The 18860-nt window shown below is 48.0% G+C and overlaps 1 protein-coding gene across 2 annotated transcripts in view; it reads left to right on the forward strand.

The window, feature by feature from the left end:
- The window catches only part of CDH26 (cadherin 26), a gene marked incomplete at both ends in the record, with an annotated part of 45553 nt that overhangs the window by 16533 nt on the left and 10160 nt on the right, over positions 1-18860 (forward strand). For both annotated transcript variants that reach the window (XM_080925072.1, XM_080925073.1), the window contains 9 exons: positions 1943-2090; positions 3291-3457; positions 3874-4002; positions 5367-5552; positions 8600-8868; positions 11029-11171; positions 12940-13185; positions 15877-16092; positions 16597-16727. In XM_080925072.1, coding sequence (XP_080781198.1) covers positions 1943-2090; positions 3291-3457; positions 3874-4002; positions 5367-5552; positions 8600-8868; positions 11029-11171; positions 12940-13185; positions 15877-16092; positions 16597-16727 — 1635 coding nt within the window. The remainder of the gene's footprint in view (positions 1-1942; positions 2091-3290; positions 3458-3873; positions 4003-5366; positions 5553-8599; positions 8869-11028; positions 11172-12939; positions 13186-15876; positions 16093-16596; positions 16728-18860) is intronic.

An 18860-nucleotide genomic window follows, 5' to 3' on the forward strand; every position in this document is an offset into this window, starting at 1 on the left:
GGGCTAGTGAGGAGGCGCACGCTGGGAAGAGGAAGGCTAGACTTCAGGCTCTGCTATCCGGCTGGAGCCGGGTTCTACTTCCTCCTGGGGTCGAACAGCCAGTCGCCGTCTTTCTGGAACAAACACCTTCTCTCTGCTTCCTATGGCTTCTGCGAGGGTGGGAAGGGTCCATCTGTCTACCTGGTACCCCTCAGCCCCGCTTCTTTGAGGAATTCATTTTTCTTGACACCCTTAGTAGGATCCTGCGCTTGCAACCAAGGTCCCATTGTATAGTGGTCTTGTGCTTGAGGGCGGCTCGGTACTGCAGCTCATGGGCACCGTGTGCCTTTCGCTGCAACTGAATTCCTGCAGGCTCCAAATAGTCTCTGTCCCAGTTGCCTCCCAGTCCTTAGCAGATCAAACCTTGCATTGTAGAGCAAGGGAGATACAGCAGCAAGGGAGGTTACAGTCATTTAAAAATATACACACATCTTTCTCACATGCAGGCAGATCAATAGCTGGAAATATATTTACATATTTATATAACCATATATATTTTTTTAATTACCCAATTTTTATTTTATAATTAATAGCACGTTTTGAGTTATGTAGTCATCATTGCCTTATTTTAATATTGCAACCAGTGGGATGTAGTTTTTACAGCATTTTCAATTTCATGAAAGAACAGAACAGCAACTGGAGGGAGTTCCCAGAGTTCCCTGCGGTTGGCTTCTCGCCCTGGTGTGATGTAGTCTCTGCTGTAACTAACGAGCTAGGGTTTTATAGTATTACTAGCCAAAGCCAATTGCTTGCCTACTTCCTGTCCAGATGCACTGTTGGTGTTTTGCTTTGCATGGGTTGCTAAGGTGCCATCATCACAGCCTCCAGTAGAGTAGCATCCCTGCTCCAAAGTCCCCTGGGCTCAAGTCACTTCCTTATTGAGAACCACAAAGCTTCTATTATCTGCACACAAAGGCCATTGACAGACAGTGGAGCTGTGCTCCTATAGTTTATGGCTCTTTTAGGCTGTTTTCTTTGTAAAAAAAACATTTATGGGCACATGTGTGTATGCATGTACATTTGTGTGTTAGCACACATGTGTATGCACATGTGCATAAATGTGTGCATGTGTTTGTATGTGCATGTGTACGCTTATGCATGCATGTGTTTTGTGTGTGTGTGTGTGTTCTGGTTTCGTTTCTGCTGCAGTGACAAAGCACTCTGACAAGAAGCAACTTAGGGGAGAAAGAGTTTATGTCTTTCTTACAAATCTAAGATCTGTAGTAATGTCTCTTCTTACATTCATGATCTTGACACCTTCTTTTATCCTTGTCCTTTCTCTGTGCCCCATCGCCCTCATCAATTTTTCTAGAGCCTTGTTAATTTAATCAGTCATTTAAAGGACAGCTGTTGATAATCTCCGATCTTTGGTATTTACTTTTTTTCCTATCTGGGTTAATTTGCTAGGCTTTTCCAAGTGTTCTCAACATACAAGCTTAACTTACTAGTTTGATGCGTCTGGGAAGGGAGGAATCTTAGACGTGCTGGAGAGGCTTGTGAACACAGTGACACTCTATTAACCTAATGTGTCAATGTCTGCTGGTCCCTCTGGGCATTCCTTTCCCTAAAACCAATTCCTGGCTCCTATTTTCCAGGCTCAGTAATAGTCACTGTGTCTTCCATCATCAAGAGGACACTGATGAACTGTAGAAACAGTTCCCCTGTACCTCCATCCAAATGGAGAATCCAAGTGTGACCTTGATAAGGAATGAGGATTTCCCCAAACCTGTTTGCATCTGGTCTTCGGGAGCCTGTGCTTGGCCCCTGGGGCAACATGGTGTATGGTGCTGATGCAGTTCCTACCCTGGGATACTTATGCACCTCCCGTCTTTGAATTAGTAGCTCCTTGGCCAGGTTCTTCAGGTAGACACAGCCACAATGTTCACTGCTTTCTGCTTCCCAGGTTTACTTTGATGCGGTGGACAGATCCACAGGGAAAGTTGTGGATGAATCCCTGATTTTCAACATTAGAATTGGAGACGTGAATGATCACGCACCCCAGTTTCCTGAGAAGGAATTTAGCATCACTGTGAAAGAGAGCCAAGAGCCAGGTGTGTTGGAGTGTGTGGCACTGTGTGTGTGCTCCTGTCTGTGCCTGGATGTCTTTTACTTAAAAAAAAAAAAACCTTCCTGCTTTGATATTGATGAGGACTTTGATCCCAATCACCCAGAGAGACTTTTCACAGCTCATGTTTCAGCGGTTGCAGCCCCAGAACCACAGAAGTCTTCGCTCTGCCAGCCTCGTTTTGTGTTGGCCTTGGAAAGATGTGGAAGCTGTTCGGTCTGAGGAGCTGGTGTGGTAAATGCAGCCTAGCAACAGAGCAACACCCAGAGAGACAGAGGTGGATTTACGGAGGAGGCTCACAGGGGCTTTGCAAGTCTCCCTTCTGTAGAACAGCAGGAAGGTGATGTCTAGCATCTGGGCTCCAGAAACTAAGTCTCTACACACCAAACTAATGTTTTTAGAAGGAGAACTTGTGCTTATGATAAAAGCCATGTTTAGTATTGTAAAATATTCCCTGAAAGACTTCAAGAACTAAAACTATGGAGATATAGAGCATTTTTCAAAAGCTTTTGAAATTTTCAAATTTTTTGCTTTGTGTCTTTTTATGCATGGTTACATAAAATTGTGTCATGTGTGCTCATACACACACATACACTCACATACACACATACACACTCACACACATACACTCACACACACATACACATTCACACATGCAGACACACACACATACACACTCACACATACATTCACACACATACACACTCACACATACACTCACACACATACACACTCATACATACACTCACACACACACATACACACATACAGTCACATATGCACTCACACATACATTCACACACATATACACTCACACATACACACTCACACATACACTCACACACATACACACTCACACATACACTCACACACATACACACTCACACATACACTCACACATACACTGACACACATACACACTCATACATACACTCACACACATACACACACATACACACTCACACATACACACACACACACACACACACACACACACACAAGTTTAGCCTTGGTTAAATATCCACCGGTATCTTGTATCATATGTCTCTATGACAAATCTTCATCTAAACATCTCATTCATTCTGGTGTGTGTGCCCTGATGGCGTTTGGCAAAAGACTTTTTCCTCTTCCTACTTCGACAAACTGCCGTGAGCCACTGATAACATTCTTAAAAACTTCTTTCTAGGTCAACCTATTTTTCAGTTGTTAACGGTCGATTTGGATCAAGAAAACACTCCGAACTCTCAAGTCCTTTATTTCCTTGTCTCTCAAGCACCATTACTGAGGGAAAGTGGCTTTCGGATTGATCTCGTCAGTGGGGAAGTGCGACTCTCGGGATGCTTACATTATGAGGTTATGCAGATTTTATCATTTTAAAAGCACCAGGCTGGCAGCTAACTCTGCTGACAGAGTACTTGCAGCACTAGCAGGCAGATCATGGCTCCAGCCACGGAGAACCATGTAAACAGCAGCTGAGTGCTCTAGCAGAGTTCCTGTTGTCCCAGAGCTACAGAGGCAGAGAAAGACACATGTCTAGAGCCAAATGGTCAGCTCCAGGCTGAGAGAGAGAGAGAGAGAGAGAGAGAGAGAGAGAGAGAGAGAGAGAGAGAGTGTTAATCCAGGGTTGACCTCTGTTGTGCCCACACACAGTTGGGAATCCTCTGTGTTTAATTAACCCTTGCTATGGGACTTGCTAGAAGGAAATGTCCTTATTAATGTTCCCCTTTCCTGTGTTTGTGGGGCTTAACATTCCTTGTCCTCCCTAGTAGACTGCTTCTCAGTTCACGCTGATCGTCAGGGCGAGTGATTGTGGAGAACCGTCTCTGTCATCCACAGCCACCATCCACGTCAGTGTGGAAGACGGCAACAACCACAAGCCCACATTTATGGAGGACCATGTAAGTCATAGGCTGCCTGAGTTCCGAGGCCTCTTACCAAGGGTCCCCAAGTCCTAGGCTTAGGGACTTCTACTGGGTCAGGAGCCAGATACATACAATTATCCAGAGTGACCTAAACTGGAACTGAGGAGTCTATCTGGGGCTAGACAGAGAGTCCAATCTGTAAACACTCAATGCCCAAGTATGAATCCTGAGATTGACAGCCATATAAAACTGGACAAGGCTATCTACTGAGGACAGGCAGGAGGAAGCATGGAGTCCATTGGCAGCCATATTTGCCAAGTTGGTTAGCTGTAGGTCTTAGTGGGACACCTGCCTCACAAAGCAAGGTTGGAGCCTTCAGGATGATTCAGTGAGGAAAAGAACTGTGGCCATCCTGACACCCCTGGAACACAGATGGAAGGAGAAAACTGACTCCTAAGTTGTCTTTTGGGGGCTCGTGCAAGTGTATGTACATGTACACAAAAATTGATTCTGAGAGGGGCTTCCCTTGATGACCTGGTGAACACTCTGTACCCGTCCTGGGCGCCCCAAGCCTCTGACTTACATTCCTCATGGTGTTCTATTTAAGGAGTTCATTTGTTCTAGTTTCTGCCACCCCCCACATGCATCCATTGTCAGTTCCTGGGAGATATTGATTATCATTATTCATTTTTTTTGCCAACACATAGTAACTGTGGCATTAATGATTCAAGAGATTAATTTAAAAATGTGTCGTTTAATTTTTTTTAATTACACAAGCCAACATGGAATGTTTGCAGATGAAAGCACCTCATCCAAAAGTTTATATGAATGGCAAAATAATCTTACAGTTAAAGCTTGTATCAGAATCCTCTCCTGGCTTAGGACAAGTCTATGTACTCAAAAGTAAGCCTGGAAAAAAAAATATCGCCATCCTGCTGTGCTTGCTCAGAGACCTATCACCAAAAAATACCGACAAGTGAGCCGTTTCAAGGAACCACGTGTGCTGGAAAGACAGTCACCTTGATCCGAATAAATCACTCCCCTGTTGGGGAGGAGCTAGATACTTAAGGCTCATAGGCCGAGATGTGTATTGCATCTTGAAAATTCCCAGCACATGATGCACTGAGTATCTTTAAAATCACCTGGCTGTAGACACAGAGTCTCGGGAAACGCCATTTATAGGAAGGACCACGCTCTTGAGTCAATGGTATTTTCTAGTATAACTGGAGGAACAAGAGCCTGAAGGCTGTGGGTGTCTGACTGAGGACCCACCTCTCCCTCCGCCTGCTCGCCCCCCCCCCCAGCTTCCTGCTCTCCTCCTCCCACTTCCTGTTCTCCTTCTCCATCCCCATGGTGTGTCTCTGTGCCCGTGACATGGGGATGATGGTTATTTCTTCCAGTATGAGATTCAGATTTCTGAAGGTCAAGTCGAACGGGACGTGTTGTGTCTCCCTGTTCATGATGGAGATTCTCCGTTTACACCAGCATGGAGAACACAATTCAGCATTCGGGATGGCAATGAGGAGGGGCATTTTGACATCGTGACTGACCCTGAGACCAACCACGGGCTATTAAGTATTATCAAGGTAAAGTCAAGACAAGATGGTGGTGTGTGTGTTGTGGTCCTTGTCTGGAGGACAAGCCATAGTGCCTGCGGGGCTGGTACCTGCTAAAAATCTCACTGTGTGCAGAGCACATAGTGTGCCCTGTGCAACCCTTAGAAGAATGCGGTAGCCACTGAGCCCTTTGTCTAGAGACCAAGCCTCCTCCTGCAGGAACAACAATCAACTTTTAAAAATCTGATTGGATTCTTTGATGTTGTTGTTGGAGATAAAATTTACTACTTCCACATAAGCCCTGGAGGTTGGATGTTGGTTTTTTTTTCCCCCTGATGTGATAAAAGTGAACTTAAAAATTTATTTATTTTCTTGGTAAAGGGCGTATTAAGTATTGCAGACTGGCCTTGAGCTCACCGTGTGATGGAGTACTCCCTTAAATTTTCTATCTTGTCTCTGACCCTGGGGTGCTGGGGTGGTGGGTGTGCACTGCCACACTTGCTTTACACAGTGCTGAGGATCAATCACCGAGCTGAGTGTGGGCTCGGCAAGGGCAGCCTGTAGTGTAAACGGCAGGGCATCATCTGTGCTGTGTGGGTTGTCATGTGGGATGACATAGGAGTAGTTGGCCCTGGAGGGAAATATTCTTGCCATATTTTATAGGTGAGGAAATTAAAGATCGGACAGATCCCTTTATATGAAGTCGCACGGCTGAGAGGGGCGGTTCTGACAGGGCAGGTCGACTCCAGCGCCCTTCTCACAGTACAGCTAAGTCAGCCGGCAGGACCAGCTGGAGTCACACACCTGGGTGGAGTTGAGGTGATGCCTGTTAGTTGAACAAGCCTCAGGCCATATCAAGGAGCATCGGTCTACACCGTGCATAGCAAGGTCACTGACAGCCTTCTGCACGGTCTCCTGACACTGAGTTCTTTGTCAGAAGCCACCTAGAAAAGGCTTAGACGTGCAAGTGAGTTTTCTGGAGACGGTCTACTATTGTTGTGTGGCCTTCAGTGGGTGGGCTGTGAGACGGAAGGTCACCAAAGACTGAATCCCGGGATTGCTTCTTGCTGCTGATATGCCTTTCCTGTCACCATTACATAGCCTAATTCCTAGGTATCAGCCCACCCAATTGGGCAGCTTTCCTGCAGATCAATATGAATCACATAGTAATGCTGTATAGATGAACTGATGTTTTCACAATTCTGATTGATGATTTTATAGAACTCTTAAATTGATACGAGTAATTTCACCCCCCCCCACAGAATAAAGTTACAAATAGAGCTCTGAAAGCCTTCACATGCTGTTGTGTGAAGTATAAACACAGAGCTGTGAGGTCTCTCTCTTCCCTGCTCCCTAAGTTCCCAGGGCTGGCTGTTTTCATACACACCCCATGCTTCCAAATTCCCTCAGCTGGCTGGGCTGCCCTCTTGTGCACCTCACTCTGCCACCTTTGTTTGTTACCTTTCTCTGGAACTCTGAGTCGCCGCATGAAGGAAAACACTACACAGTCTTATTTAGAATCAACAGGTAACACAATGGCTGGGGGCAGAATCTAGCATCCTAACTTAACAAACTGTTCTGTGTTAGAAATCCTCTGGTGGCGGCTCTCCGAAGTCCAAAAGGAAGTTCCTTTCTCCTGTGTTTCTTCTTCCTCTCTATGACCCAGAAGTCCTGCCTCCTCTCCCAGTGTTTGATTTCTTGTAATGTTTATTTATTAGGGGAAAATTCTACCACTACATGTCACAGGCTAATTGCAATAGGTTAAGAAAGCAGGTTTGGAGGAAATTTGTGATCATGGAAAAAACATTCATTCTAGGTCAGGGCCAAAGATGAAGCCATATGTGTTCACTATGATAAAGCAAGGCCGTGTGAAACTGTTGCTTTGAACTTATAATGAGCTTATAGAATGAAACACTGCTCTGAACTATCCACATCCTCCTGTAACTCCTCTTTTCTGTAACATTTCACCTAATTCTATAAAGACTTCTGTCTAAGCAGGAATAGATTGCCTTAAAGAAAAAATAAAGTGAGGCATTTGGGGCTCAGCACCATCCATAAACTATACATACATACATACATACATACATACATACATACATACACACACACACACACACACACATACATGTGCGTATGTTTTTCTGTCTTTATGTATGTACATACATACATGTGTAGGTGGGTTTATATGTATGCATGAACACTTGTGGAACTGTTGAGACAGGTGGTCAGGGACAAAGTGTGACTCTCTCTGTCTCTCTGTCTGTCTCTCTCTGTCTGTCTGTCTCTCTCTCTCTCTTTCTCTCTCTCTCTCTCTCTCTCTCTGTGTGTGTGTGTGTGTGTGTGTGTGTGTGCTTGAATTCTCTTTTCTTCCTCTTCTTTTCTCTCTGGCTCACAAAGAGTTAATGAGCTTTTAGCCTCTCACCTACCTGGCCAGCAGGGGCCCTTGAGCCAGAGAGAAAGTAAATCTTTTTTCTACTTCCCCAGCAGCGATCAGCTGGAATCAAATTACCAGAAGCCTGAAGCTTTTGGCCTTAGAATAGCAAAGAGTTAAAGGGAGAGGAAAAATTGCCAAAAGTAAGTAGTTTTTGACCACAGAATAGAAAGAGTTAAAGACAAAATAATCATCAAGGAGAAAGCAGCTTTGGCTCCTGCTGACTCCAAACCACTTTGCTGCCTTCCTTGGGTAACAGTGTATCAGGATGAGCCCCCAGCAGCTCTTCAAACCTCCTGACTCTCAGCCCTTGCATGTCCCTGGCCACTTTGTACCCTGAGTAACTATGATCATTAGTATCTACATTTCTCCAAGTTCCTCTGATTTTTTTTTTCCTGTGGTGTGGTTAACACTTAAATGTTTCATGAGTTCTGGTTTTTGTTGCATTTTTCATCACTATCTGTTGGATGGAGGCTCTGTGCAGCTGGGAGAGGAAGGAAAGAGTGAGCCCGTAAGTGATTTGAAAGGGATCTGAAGACTGGCTTTTGATCCTTTCTAATCTCTGTTGGATTCCCAATGACTCTGTGGAGCTTCCTCCAGCCAGGGGAGCAGTGAGCACTGATCAAGCCCTCTCCTACCTTGTCAGCCTTTGGATTACGAAACTCAAGTAGCCCACAGCCTCCTCATTGTTGTGGAGAACCAGGAGCAGCTCTTCGCTTGTAAGGAGGGCCAGCTGCGGCCCTTGAGGAAGGCGATGGCCAGCACCAGGGTGAGCGTGCAGGTCCTGGACACCAATGAGCCACCAGCCTTCCACCCTAGGAGCTTCATCGTCAGTGAGGAGGACGGAGCCTGGCCTGCCGTCCAGCTGGGATATTTCAATGCTACAGACCCAGACAGGGCTGACAGCCAGATAAGGTGGGCACCGAGGAGCAGGAAGCGTGGCTGGCTCTGAGGGGTGGTGAGGGGACTGTTGGCCACCTGGCTGCTACAGAAGGTTGCTAAGATGGTTCAGTCCATGGAGTGAAAGCAAAAGAAGCTACCTGATGGTGAATGGCCATTGGCTGGGTTAGTGCAGCTCATTCTGCAGCGTTTGGCTGGATCAGCCTGACTTCTGTTCCCTCCAGTAGCCCTAACTCACTTCTTCCCTTTGACCATTTACATAGCCCGTGTGTGTGTGTGTGTGTGTGTGTGTGTGTGTGTGTGTGTGTGTGTGTGTGTGTGTGTGTGTGGTCATAACTTCTAGGTAAATAATTTTACTAATATTTAATATTTTAAATGAAATATATTTAATAGTCAATACTTTTAAAAGTTCAGCCTGTGGCACTGAATGCATTCACACACACACCAGCCAGAAAATCTTTTGTTTACCCAGAAGGAAGCTCTGTGCCCAGCAAGCACCACCTCCCCAGGCCTCTTCCCAGTTTCTTTCCGGAGTCCTCAGGACATCTTTTCTCTTCCCCAGATCCCATTCACCAGACCCCTTCCAGAATTCTCCTTTCCAGTCCCCTTCCAGTCCCCTCCCCCGGTTCCTGACAAACCACCACTCTACTTCCAGTCCCTGTGCCTTGACTGCTCACTCCAACGGTGGAATCCTGCAGCATGGCTTCAGTGGGGTGTGGGCTGAGTGTCTTCTGTGACCGGGAGATGTGTTCAGAGAGCAGAGACTTACTTTGTACTGTCTAATGTACGTTGGTTGTGGATAGTTATCTTTTAATGACCAAATTTGCCCTGAGGGCATCTTTGGGCTAACATACTCTATGTCTGAGCATCTTCGTTTCTGCCCTTGGTTTGTAAACATTATAAATCACACAGGAGCTACCAGAACCTTCTCTAATTGGTAAAGTTGTGCATGAGAAAAAAAAGCTATGGCCCATTGGCTATCGAGAGGGATCGTGATGAACCCTGTTAGAAGCATTTTCCCAGATGAGGAAGACAACACCCACGGAGGTGCTGTCCTTATCTGGCGCTCTCTTTGCCTGAGCTTGGCTGCTGCTGGCTGGGCACAGGATTTCTGTAATGCCCCTCCATGCCCCTCCAGAGACATAGCGGTTAGCAACCAGACATGCTTTCAGTGGATACCATTGACGGCAGCCACTCCCTAGTCTTCTATCCACCGCTTAAAACGGTTCCATGCTCACAAGGTGAGGAGTAGGAAGATGATCCGCAGGTGAGCAGATCCTTGGGATCTGCTACAGAGCAGACACTGCAAGAGGAGTCAAGGCCGTGGGTCTGTGGTTTGCTGTACTGAACAGGAAGCCACCGCCTACTGATACCTTAAGACTGGTTCTGCTCTCATACCAAGTGTTTCCCACGGCACACCTCCCAGGGGGAGGATACTTATTCTAGTGACCCTAGACTTGGCACACTATTGAAGTCTTCACTGTCATCTCTGAGCCTTCAAACTCAGAGTACTTGGATGAGCATTTGGATTTCACCTGGCTTTGAATTCCCACATTACTTACAATGGGAATGGTAGTTAGCTTACGGTTTCTATTGCAGTGGAGAGAAACCATTACCACCACAACGTCTCTTGAGAAGGAAAGCATTTAACTGGGGCTTGCTTGCAGCCTCAGAGGTTTAATCCCTTATCATAATAGCAGAAAACATGCAGACAGACATATGGACAAGTAGCTGAAAGTTCTTCATCCAGATCCACAGGCAGCAGGAAGAGCCTCTGGCCTGGCTTGGGCTTCTAAAACCTCAAACTTACTTCCAGTGGCAGACTTCCTCTATTAAAGCCACACCCCCTAATCCTTTTAAATAGAGCTACACTGTAGCAACCAAGCCTAAGGGAGCCATTTTTATTCAAACCACCACAGAACTTCTACAGAATACTTTGATTTGTTATTAAAAATATTTTGGAGGCAAGGTCTTTGAACCCTCTTTATAGCTGAAGATGGTCTTAAACTCATGGTCACTTGACTGTGTATCCCAACTGCCAGGGTGACAAGCATGTACCACCATGTGTATGGTTTGTCTTGTGGTGAGATTTTGTAATTTCAAAAAACAAAACAAAACAAAACACCCCCCCCAAAAAAAAAAAAAAAACAAATGTGTGTGTGTTCTTTTTACAAGATACCAACTGGTCCATGATCCAGCAAATTGGGTGGCCGTGGATGAGAAATCAGGAGTGGTCACCACCAAGGGGCAAATCGACCGGGAATCCCCTCATGTGAACAACAGCTTTTATACAATTGTCGTCCATGCGGTTGACAACGGTGAGTGCTGAGGCTCTGGCCTCCTGAGGGAGGCCATTTTTGGCATCACTGAGGAAATTATAAAACAAACATCGTTTTCACTTTCCCTCTATGCTAGAGATTATTTTTTGATAATAACTCCCAAAATAGCAAGCCAGGGACCGATACCACTGAAAGAGGGGCAGTGTTCACTCAGCAGAGACAATTAAGCCGGCGAGGAGTCTGCAATCACACCCACCTGTCTCGTCTGCCCGTAAGATAATGTAGTAGCTCTTTGTCAAGCCCAACGATGTGTGATAAATATTTAGCAGTTTCCCGGTACCTGGGACGGCTTGTAAGCTCCAGCAAATGTGACTGAGTGGGACACATTTGTCATAAACCAGGACGAGTGATTTTAAAAAACACGTCTTAGCACATTTCTCAGAATTCCTACGAGGCTGAAGTTAAACACATCCAAATATAAAGCCGCATGTGTGAACATTTTCAAGTAACATTAAGCATCGTACTTAAAAGAAGCCTGTGGATGATAGCCCAAGTGCCGTGGGCCTGCCCAGCCCATTTGCATAATTTTCTGATGAAATGTTAGAGAAGAGAGATGCCGGCTGATGTTCAGGAAGGGAAGCCGGCCAACCCCAGCCAGCACTTAGGATTCCACGATTCTGTTATGGATGGCTTCCTGATTCCCACAATCTATTTTTAATTCCAAAAGGTGATTTCTAAAGGATCATAAATTTGTCACCAAGGTCCTATCCTGCCCTCTCTCATTTGTGGTCCCCAATTCATCAGAATAATCCAATGATGATGTCCTGGGGGGCAGAAAAAGTGACTTTATTAGAGAGAAAGGTGGGCACCTGGAGGAATGAGAGGGGACAGGGTCAGTATGGCCCACCGAGGAAGAAATAGCTGGTTGAGGAGAGTGGCCGGTGGCCAGAGACCACCACTGACTTTCACTGTCAGTCAGTCCTCATACTCTTCCCACAGTCTCTAAAGCAGGCCCTTCCTCGAAGGGCGTTGCTCTTCCCAGTGTCTGTGAGGTCTTTGCTCTTCAGTAGGAAACCTTGAGTGGGTAACAGACCGTCGGATGATTGATTGCGATGTCTCTACCTGGGGCCAGCGTCCTGCGTTTCTGTCCCTGTTTTTACCAGCTGCTGATTGTGAGGGAAGATCACGCACCCTGTGACCCACATGCACACCTGACCAGCCACCTAGTAGATTCACATGTGGTTTTAGCAGCCTAGCACCCTTGCCCCAGCTCTCCCCAGCAAATTTTATAAAACGGTGTAGTCTGTCTTCATAGGCAACGTCCCCAGCAGGCCAGAGCTGGCTTCGTCTTCCTTGGGGATCCCCGTGCTCCCCTTTGACAGGTGCTCATCCCTTCCCGATACCTCTGCAGCAGGTGCCATGACTGACAGGACATGGGATTCAACACCCTATCTCTTCTTTTAAAATCCATCAGGAACAATTCGTGCTGCCCAATACTGGTGCACACGCATGTATGTGCACATGTGTGCATGTGTGTATGTATGTGTGTGCATGTGTGTGCTCATGTGTGCACATGTGTGTGCATGTGTATGTACATGCGTGTGTGTGTGTGTGTGTGTGTGAGTGTGCGTGTGTGCATACACTCTTGCACTAGAGGTATCTACCAAGCAGGACCACACCCTGACAGAGGCTATGGACTGTCACAGGTACCCTACTTTGGGAGCTACTGACACTGCTGTTCTGTAAGTTTGTGTTTACTCTTTAAGATTGTGACATCCTCTATTGCCTGGGTTCTGTCCTCCCCAAGGCCTCCCCCCACTGACTGGCACGGGGACTCTGATGCTTTTCCTGTCTGACGTCAACGACAATGCTCCAACTCTCCAGCCCCATTCCCGACACTTGGAGGTCTGTGAGTTGGCTGGAAGCAAGCCCCTGCTGATAGAGGCCGAGGACGCAGACCTGGACCCCTACGCTGCCCCCTTTACTTTTGATTTGGACACTGCCCAGGGAGATGTGGAAGAGATTTGGATGCTGAGGATAAAGCAGGGGGAAGGTTCGTATGGGCTGGGGGCTAGTCCAGACTGGATCGAAGTGTGATTTAGGGTGGGGACACTGGGTCAGGCAGTCTCAAGTGACACTTGGAGAGCCTAAAGACTGGAGTGTGTTTTGTGGGAGATCAGCCCGGCTTACTTACCAAGTTTCAGAAAGGACTCTGGACCTGAGGACTGGGGTGAGCTTGCCTCAGGGAATATTACATGCCTGCTGTCACTCCTGGCTTTCTTGATAGCATGGCGGAAGATGGCTGCACACTGAGGTGTCTGCTTTTTCTTTTTCTCTCTCCCAGTTTTCATCTAGGTCCTTGTCCTTGTAGTGAACAGCAGCCATGGCTGTAACGTGAATGGTGCTCTTTGAGTCCTAGAGCACGTCACCACATGAGTTTGGGGTGGAGGTGGACGATGTAAAGAAATGTCTATTTATCCCAACTCGAGAGATTAGCAGGTCAAAGGTTCATCCTAGCCCAGCTTGACAAGATGAGGGTTCTTACAGGATCATGGATGAGTCAAAGGCAGGATCCTGTGGGTGTAGGCAGGATCCTGTGGGTGTAGGCAGGATCCTGTGGGTGTAGGCAGGATCCTGTGGGTGTAGGCAGGATCCTGTGGGTGTAGGCAGGATCCTGTGGGTGTAGGCAGGATCCTGTGGGTGTAGGCAGGATCCTGTGGATGTTGGTAGGATCCTGTGGGTGTAGGCAGGATCCTGTGGGTGTAGGCAGGATCCTGTGGATGTTGGTAGGATCCTGTGGGTATAGGCAGGATCCTTTGGGTGTAGGCAGGATTCTGTGGGTGTAGGCAGGATCCTGTGGGTGTAGGCAGGATCCTGTGGATTTTGGTAGGATCCTGTGGGTGTAGGCAGGATCCTGTGGATGTTGGTAGGATCCTGTGGGTGTAGGCAGGATCCTGTGGATGTTGGTAGGATCCTGTGGGTGTAGGTAGAATCCTGTGGGTGTAGGCAGGATCCTGTGGGTGTAGGCAGGATCCTGTGGGTGTAGGCAGGATCCTGTGGGTGTAGGCAGGATCCTGTGGATGTTGGTAGGATCCTGTGGGTGTAGGCAGGATCCTGTGGGTGTTGGTAGAATCCTGTGGGTGTAGGTAGAATCCTGTGGGTGTAGGCAGGATCCTGTGGGTGTAGGCAGGATCCTGTGGATGTAGGCAGGATCCTGTGGGTGTAGGCAGGATCCTGTGGGTGTAGGCAGGATCCTGTGGGTGTAAGTAGAATCCTGTGGGTGTAGGCAGGATCCTGTGGGTGTTGGTAGAATCCTGTGGGTGTAGGTAGAATCCTGTGGGTGTAGGTAGGATCCTGTGGGTGTAGGCAGGATCCTGTGGATGTTGGTAGGATCCTGTGGGTGTAGGTAGAATCCTGTGGGTGTAGGCAGGATCCTGTGGGTGTAGGCAGGATCCTGTGGGTGTAGGCAGGATCCTGTGGGTGTAGGCAGAATCCTGTGGATGTTGGTAGGATCCTGTGGGTGTAGGCAGGATCCTGTGGGTGTAGGCAGGATCCTGTGGATGTTGGTAGGATCCTGTGGGTATAGGCAGGATCCTGTGGGTGTAGGCAGGATTCTGTGGGTGTAGGCAGGATCCTGTGGGTGTAGGCAGGATCCTGTGGATGTTGGTAGGATCCTGTGGGTGTAGGCAGGATCCTGTGGGTGTAGGCAGAATCCTGTGGATGTTGGTAGGATCCTGTGGGTGTAGGCAGGATCCTGTGGGTGTAGGCAGGATCCTGTGGATGTTGGTAGGATCCTGTGGGTATAGGCAGGATCCTGTGGGTGTAGGCAGGATCCTGTGGGTGTAGGCAGGATCCTGTGGATGTTGGTAGGATCCTGTGGGTGTAGGCAGGATCCTGTGGGTGTAGGCAGGATCCTGTGGATGTTGGTAGGATCCTGTGGGTATAGGCAGGATCCTGTGGGTGTAGGCAGGATTCTGTGGGTGTAGGCAGGATCCTGTGGGTGTAGGCAGGATCCTGTGGATGTTGGTAGGATCCTGTGGGTGTAGGCAGGATCCTGTGGGTGTAGGCAGAATCCTGTGGATGTTGGTAGGATCCTGTGGGTGTAGGCAGGATCCTGTGGGTGTAGGCAGGATCCTGTGGATGTTGGTAGGATCCTGTGGGTATAGGCAGGATCCTGTGGGTGTAGGCAGGATCCTGTGGGTGTAGGCAGGATCCTGTGGATGTTGGTAGGATCCTGTGGGTGTAGGCAGGATCCTGTGGGTGTAGGCAGGATCCTGTGGGTGTAGGCAGGATCCTGTGGGTGTAGGTTAGATCCTGGAACTTTTCTAAGGTGCTTGATTAGATAGTATGATTTACAGTAAGGTTTAAAGGTTACAGACATTTCTTCTGTCAATAAAGTTGTGATGTAGGTTTATGAGGAGTGCTGTTTATATTCATAAATAAGGGGTGCTAGAAACTCAAGGCTGTGGATCCTTTTGGCCCAGGTTAGCACAGTTTATGTGTTATCCTGTTTGAGGTGTGGTTAGAAAAATATGCACTGTCCTCTCTGTGGCTGATGCTGAATGTATTGGTGGTGTCCAACAGGAAAGGCTCCCCAGGTCTTGGGGCAAGGGGCCTCTTTTCTTCCTTTCCTACATGCTCTTTGCTTTTCTGATTTTCTGTCTTGTTCTACTTTCAGAGCCTCGGCCCCAGACAGTAACAAGGAGTCACACAAGAGGCCACTCATGTCTTTCTGCTTCCGCAGGCCGCTCTGCTGAACTCGTAATGCTGAGAAGCCTCCCGCCCGGGGACTACCTGGTGCCACTCTTCATAGGAGACAGACAGGGCCTCGCCCAGAAGCAGACAGTCCATGTGAGGATCTGCTCCTGCCCCAGTGGAACTGAATGTGAGGAGCCTTCCGAGCCAGGGCTCCTGTGGTGGGCCCTGTCCCCAGTCTGTGTAGCAGTTATGGGTCTGTTAGGTGAGTGCTTCCTGAGAGCTCAGCCCGTTCACTGGTCAGAGGACAATAGGACATGCTGAGCATGGGTGGGAGTAAGGGATAAACCCCAGACTTGTTCAGGTCAGAGGTAGCCATACACGCTAATTAACCAGAATTTGGTTTCCATGCCCCAGTGATCATGTAAACAGTAGAATCCACAGAGGAACATGGTCCAAGGGTGAGCATATGTTTGCAGTAACCATGGTTACGACGGCACACAGGTGTCTAGGTGCCTGGGCATGGCTAAAGTGAATAAGGGCGCCGGTTAGTCCAAGAAACAATAGAATATTCCAGTTAATATCAATCACTGAATTCAACCGAATTGTTGGCATCTGTCTGAGCCCCGCATGCTAAGCTGCTCGGTCCTGGGATGGTTTAGATAGGACCAGACCCTGTCAGATAGCAGTTGAGTGGAAGTGAACGGAGCTTGGCCCCCTTGAAGCCCCCTGGAGCTGAGCTTGCACCATCTCTTCTATTTTACCATAGCTGCTCTCCTTTGCCTCTTGCGGTGCCACTGCGTATTTGGACCCAAGAGGCTCAGAGGATTCCTCCCGAGTGACAGCGGCCACCAGACACTGATTGTGTATAATGAGGAAAGCAAAGCCCTTTCAGCCCAGGTAGTGACTGCGAAACAACATGTTGCGTGGCAGCGATGTCCACGGCACTGATCCGTAGGGCACAGGCTTCCTACATTTGCGTATCTTACGTGTACTTGTGAGTGCCTGAGTGTATGTCTGTCTGCCAGGCGTGCGAGCTGCCAGTAGAGGCCAGAGAGGGTATGGATTCCCTGGAGCTGGACTTGTGAATTGCAATGGTGGTGAGCTGCCACAAGGGTGCTGAGAACTAAACCTGGATCTTCTAGAAGAGCAGCCAGTGCCCGTAACCGCCGAGCCATCTCTGCAGACCCCCATTTCTTTTCTCTTAATTCACGTCTGAGTGACACCCAGGAAAGCATGTCTTCCAGAACTGCGCAGCACAGGGAGATGAATTTGTTGTTTTCCACCATTGTTTCTCAGCCACACTCAGTTTTGCCCCTGGGGGGATACTTGGCAATGCCTGGAGGTTCGTTTGATGGTGGCAATTAGAAGATGCCACAGGCTTCTAGTGGGCTGAGTTACGGCTATAGTCAGATATCACCCAACACAGAATTAATTATCTGGCCCAGTGTCCACAGAGCAGGCTTGAGAAACCAAGCTTAGAAGAAAATGATTCTGCCAGATTGAAGATCTCTGGGGCGCACGGCGTTGCTCCCTGATGTGGGGGTCTAAGTTGGCTTCTCTGTCACAGTCAGGCATCTTCCCTGAGGCACAGAGGGTGAAAAGTGACCTCCCTGGTTTTGCAGGAGCAAGACTGTTTTCTGCCTTATGTCTGTCTTCCTAGCTTCATGTAGCTGAGCTAGCCATGCATTACCCAAGCTCACATTTTCTTCTGTGGCCTAGAGCAATGGAGTTAGTTAGCTCCCCCAGGTAGCAGACTGTAGGACAATGCCTAAGAAACCACCCAACACAGCTCAACCTGCGTGAAGTCAGGGCCAGCGATGGCTGGACCTTCCCACATGCTGCTGATGACAAGGAGCCTTGTCTCGTCCCTGTGGCTGGGTCAGATGGGCCATGATTGTGCTGTGGACTTCCCTGTCTGTCTTCCCCTGAAACTCAAAGTGACTGAGCTAAGAAACAGCAAAAATGTCAAAATGAAATTCTGTCTTTTCTGGCCACCAGACATACTCTTTCTCTATGTGGACCCCAAAGACAGGCTGTTGTTTGTTTATTTGTTAGTTTCTTTTTCTTGATTCATGGTTCAGGAGATATAAGTCATCACAGCGAGGAAGGGAACGGGGGCTGGGGTGGGCAGGGTACCGGGGACAGGAGCATTGAGAATGCCTTCTCTCACTGTATGAGAGCTCAGGCCGGACCTGGAGTCATGCTGTGACCTTCAAGAACCTCCCCCAGTGACCACCTCCACCTCCACCTCCCTCCCTATAGATTCCAGGAGCTCCCCCAACAGCTAGAAACCCAGTGTTCTGTCCCAGCATCTCTAGTACTCAGAGAGCCGAGAACCAGTCAACCTGAGTTTCGTTTCCACATTGGTGAGCATCACTTAGGTTATCTTGTTGGCCCTGGGCTTTTGTACATAAAATAATGTCAGTGATTCCACTGCCCTGCTGTTTAATGGACTTTGCAGTTAATTAAATCAAAATCATGTCACACACTGACAAGCATGCAGACTGTGCTGGCAGCTACCTCATTCCAACATGTTCATGCCTATTTGTCTAGCCATCTCACATGACCATGCCAGCCAATACAGTCCCTACACCAGGGACATTCTGTTCTTTGGGAAAGACTCCGTCTAAGATGCTGTCCACCCTTGTTGTCACATCCTGCTGCTAGGATGATCCCTGGGACCATGTGGATGCCCGCCCTGTCTGTGGGGAGGCTGCCAGGCTCCACTGAGGCACCCATCAATCTTGCAGTACCTTCGGATGCTTTGTGCTCAGTGAAGATAGGATGAAACCAGAGAGCTATTCCAGGTACCTTAAGAGAGGGTGACCTTTGAGATCCAGGGCATCCTGATATGTCTGTCATAAAACTCATACAGTAGGAAGCTCAGCCTCTCCAATAACCACCACAAATAAACCAGTAAAGCATCCCCTCTTGAAAATGCACCTTCCAGGTTTGTGGGGCAAATGTTTCCTCCCCAATGACATTGCTGTCATATGTTTTGGGTTAGGTTAGGCTAATGGCACACAAGAA

This window comes from Micromys minutus (assembly GCF_963924665.1).
Source record: "Micromys minutus genome assembly, chromosome: 11".
Lineage (NCBI taxonomy): Eukaryota > Metazoa > Chordata > Mammalia > Rodentia > Muridae > Micromys > Micromys minutus.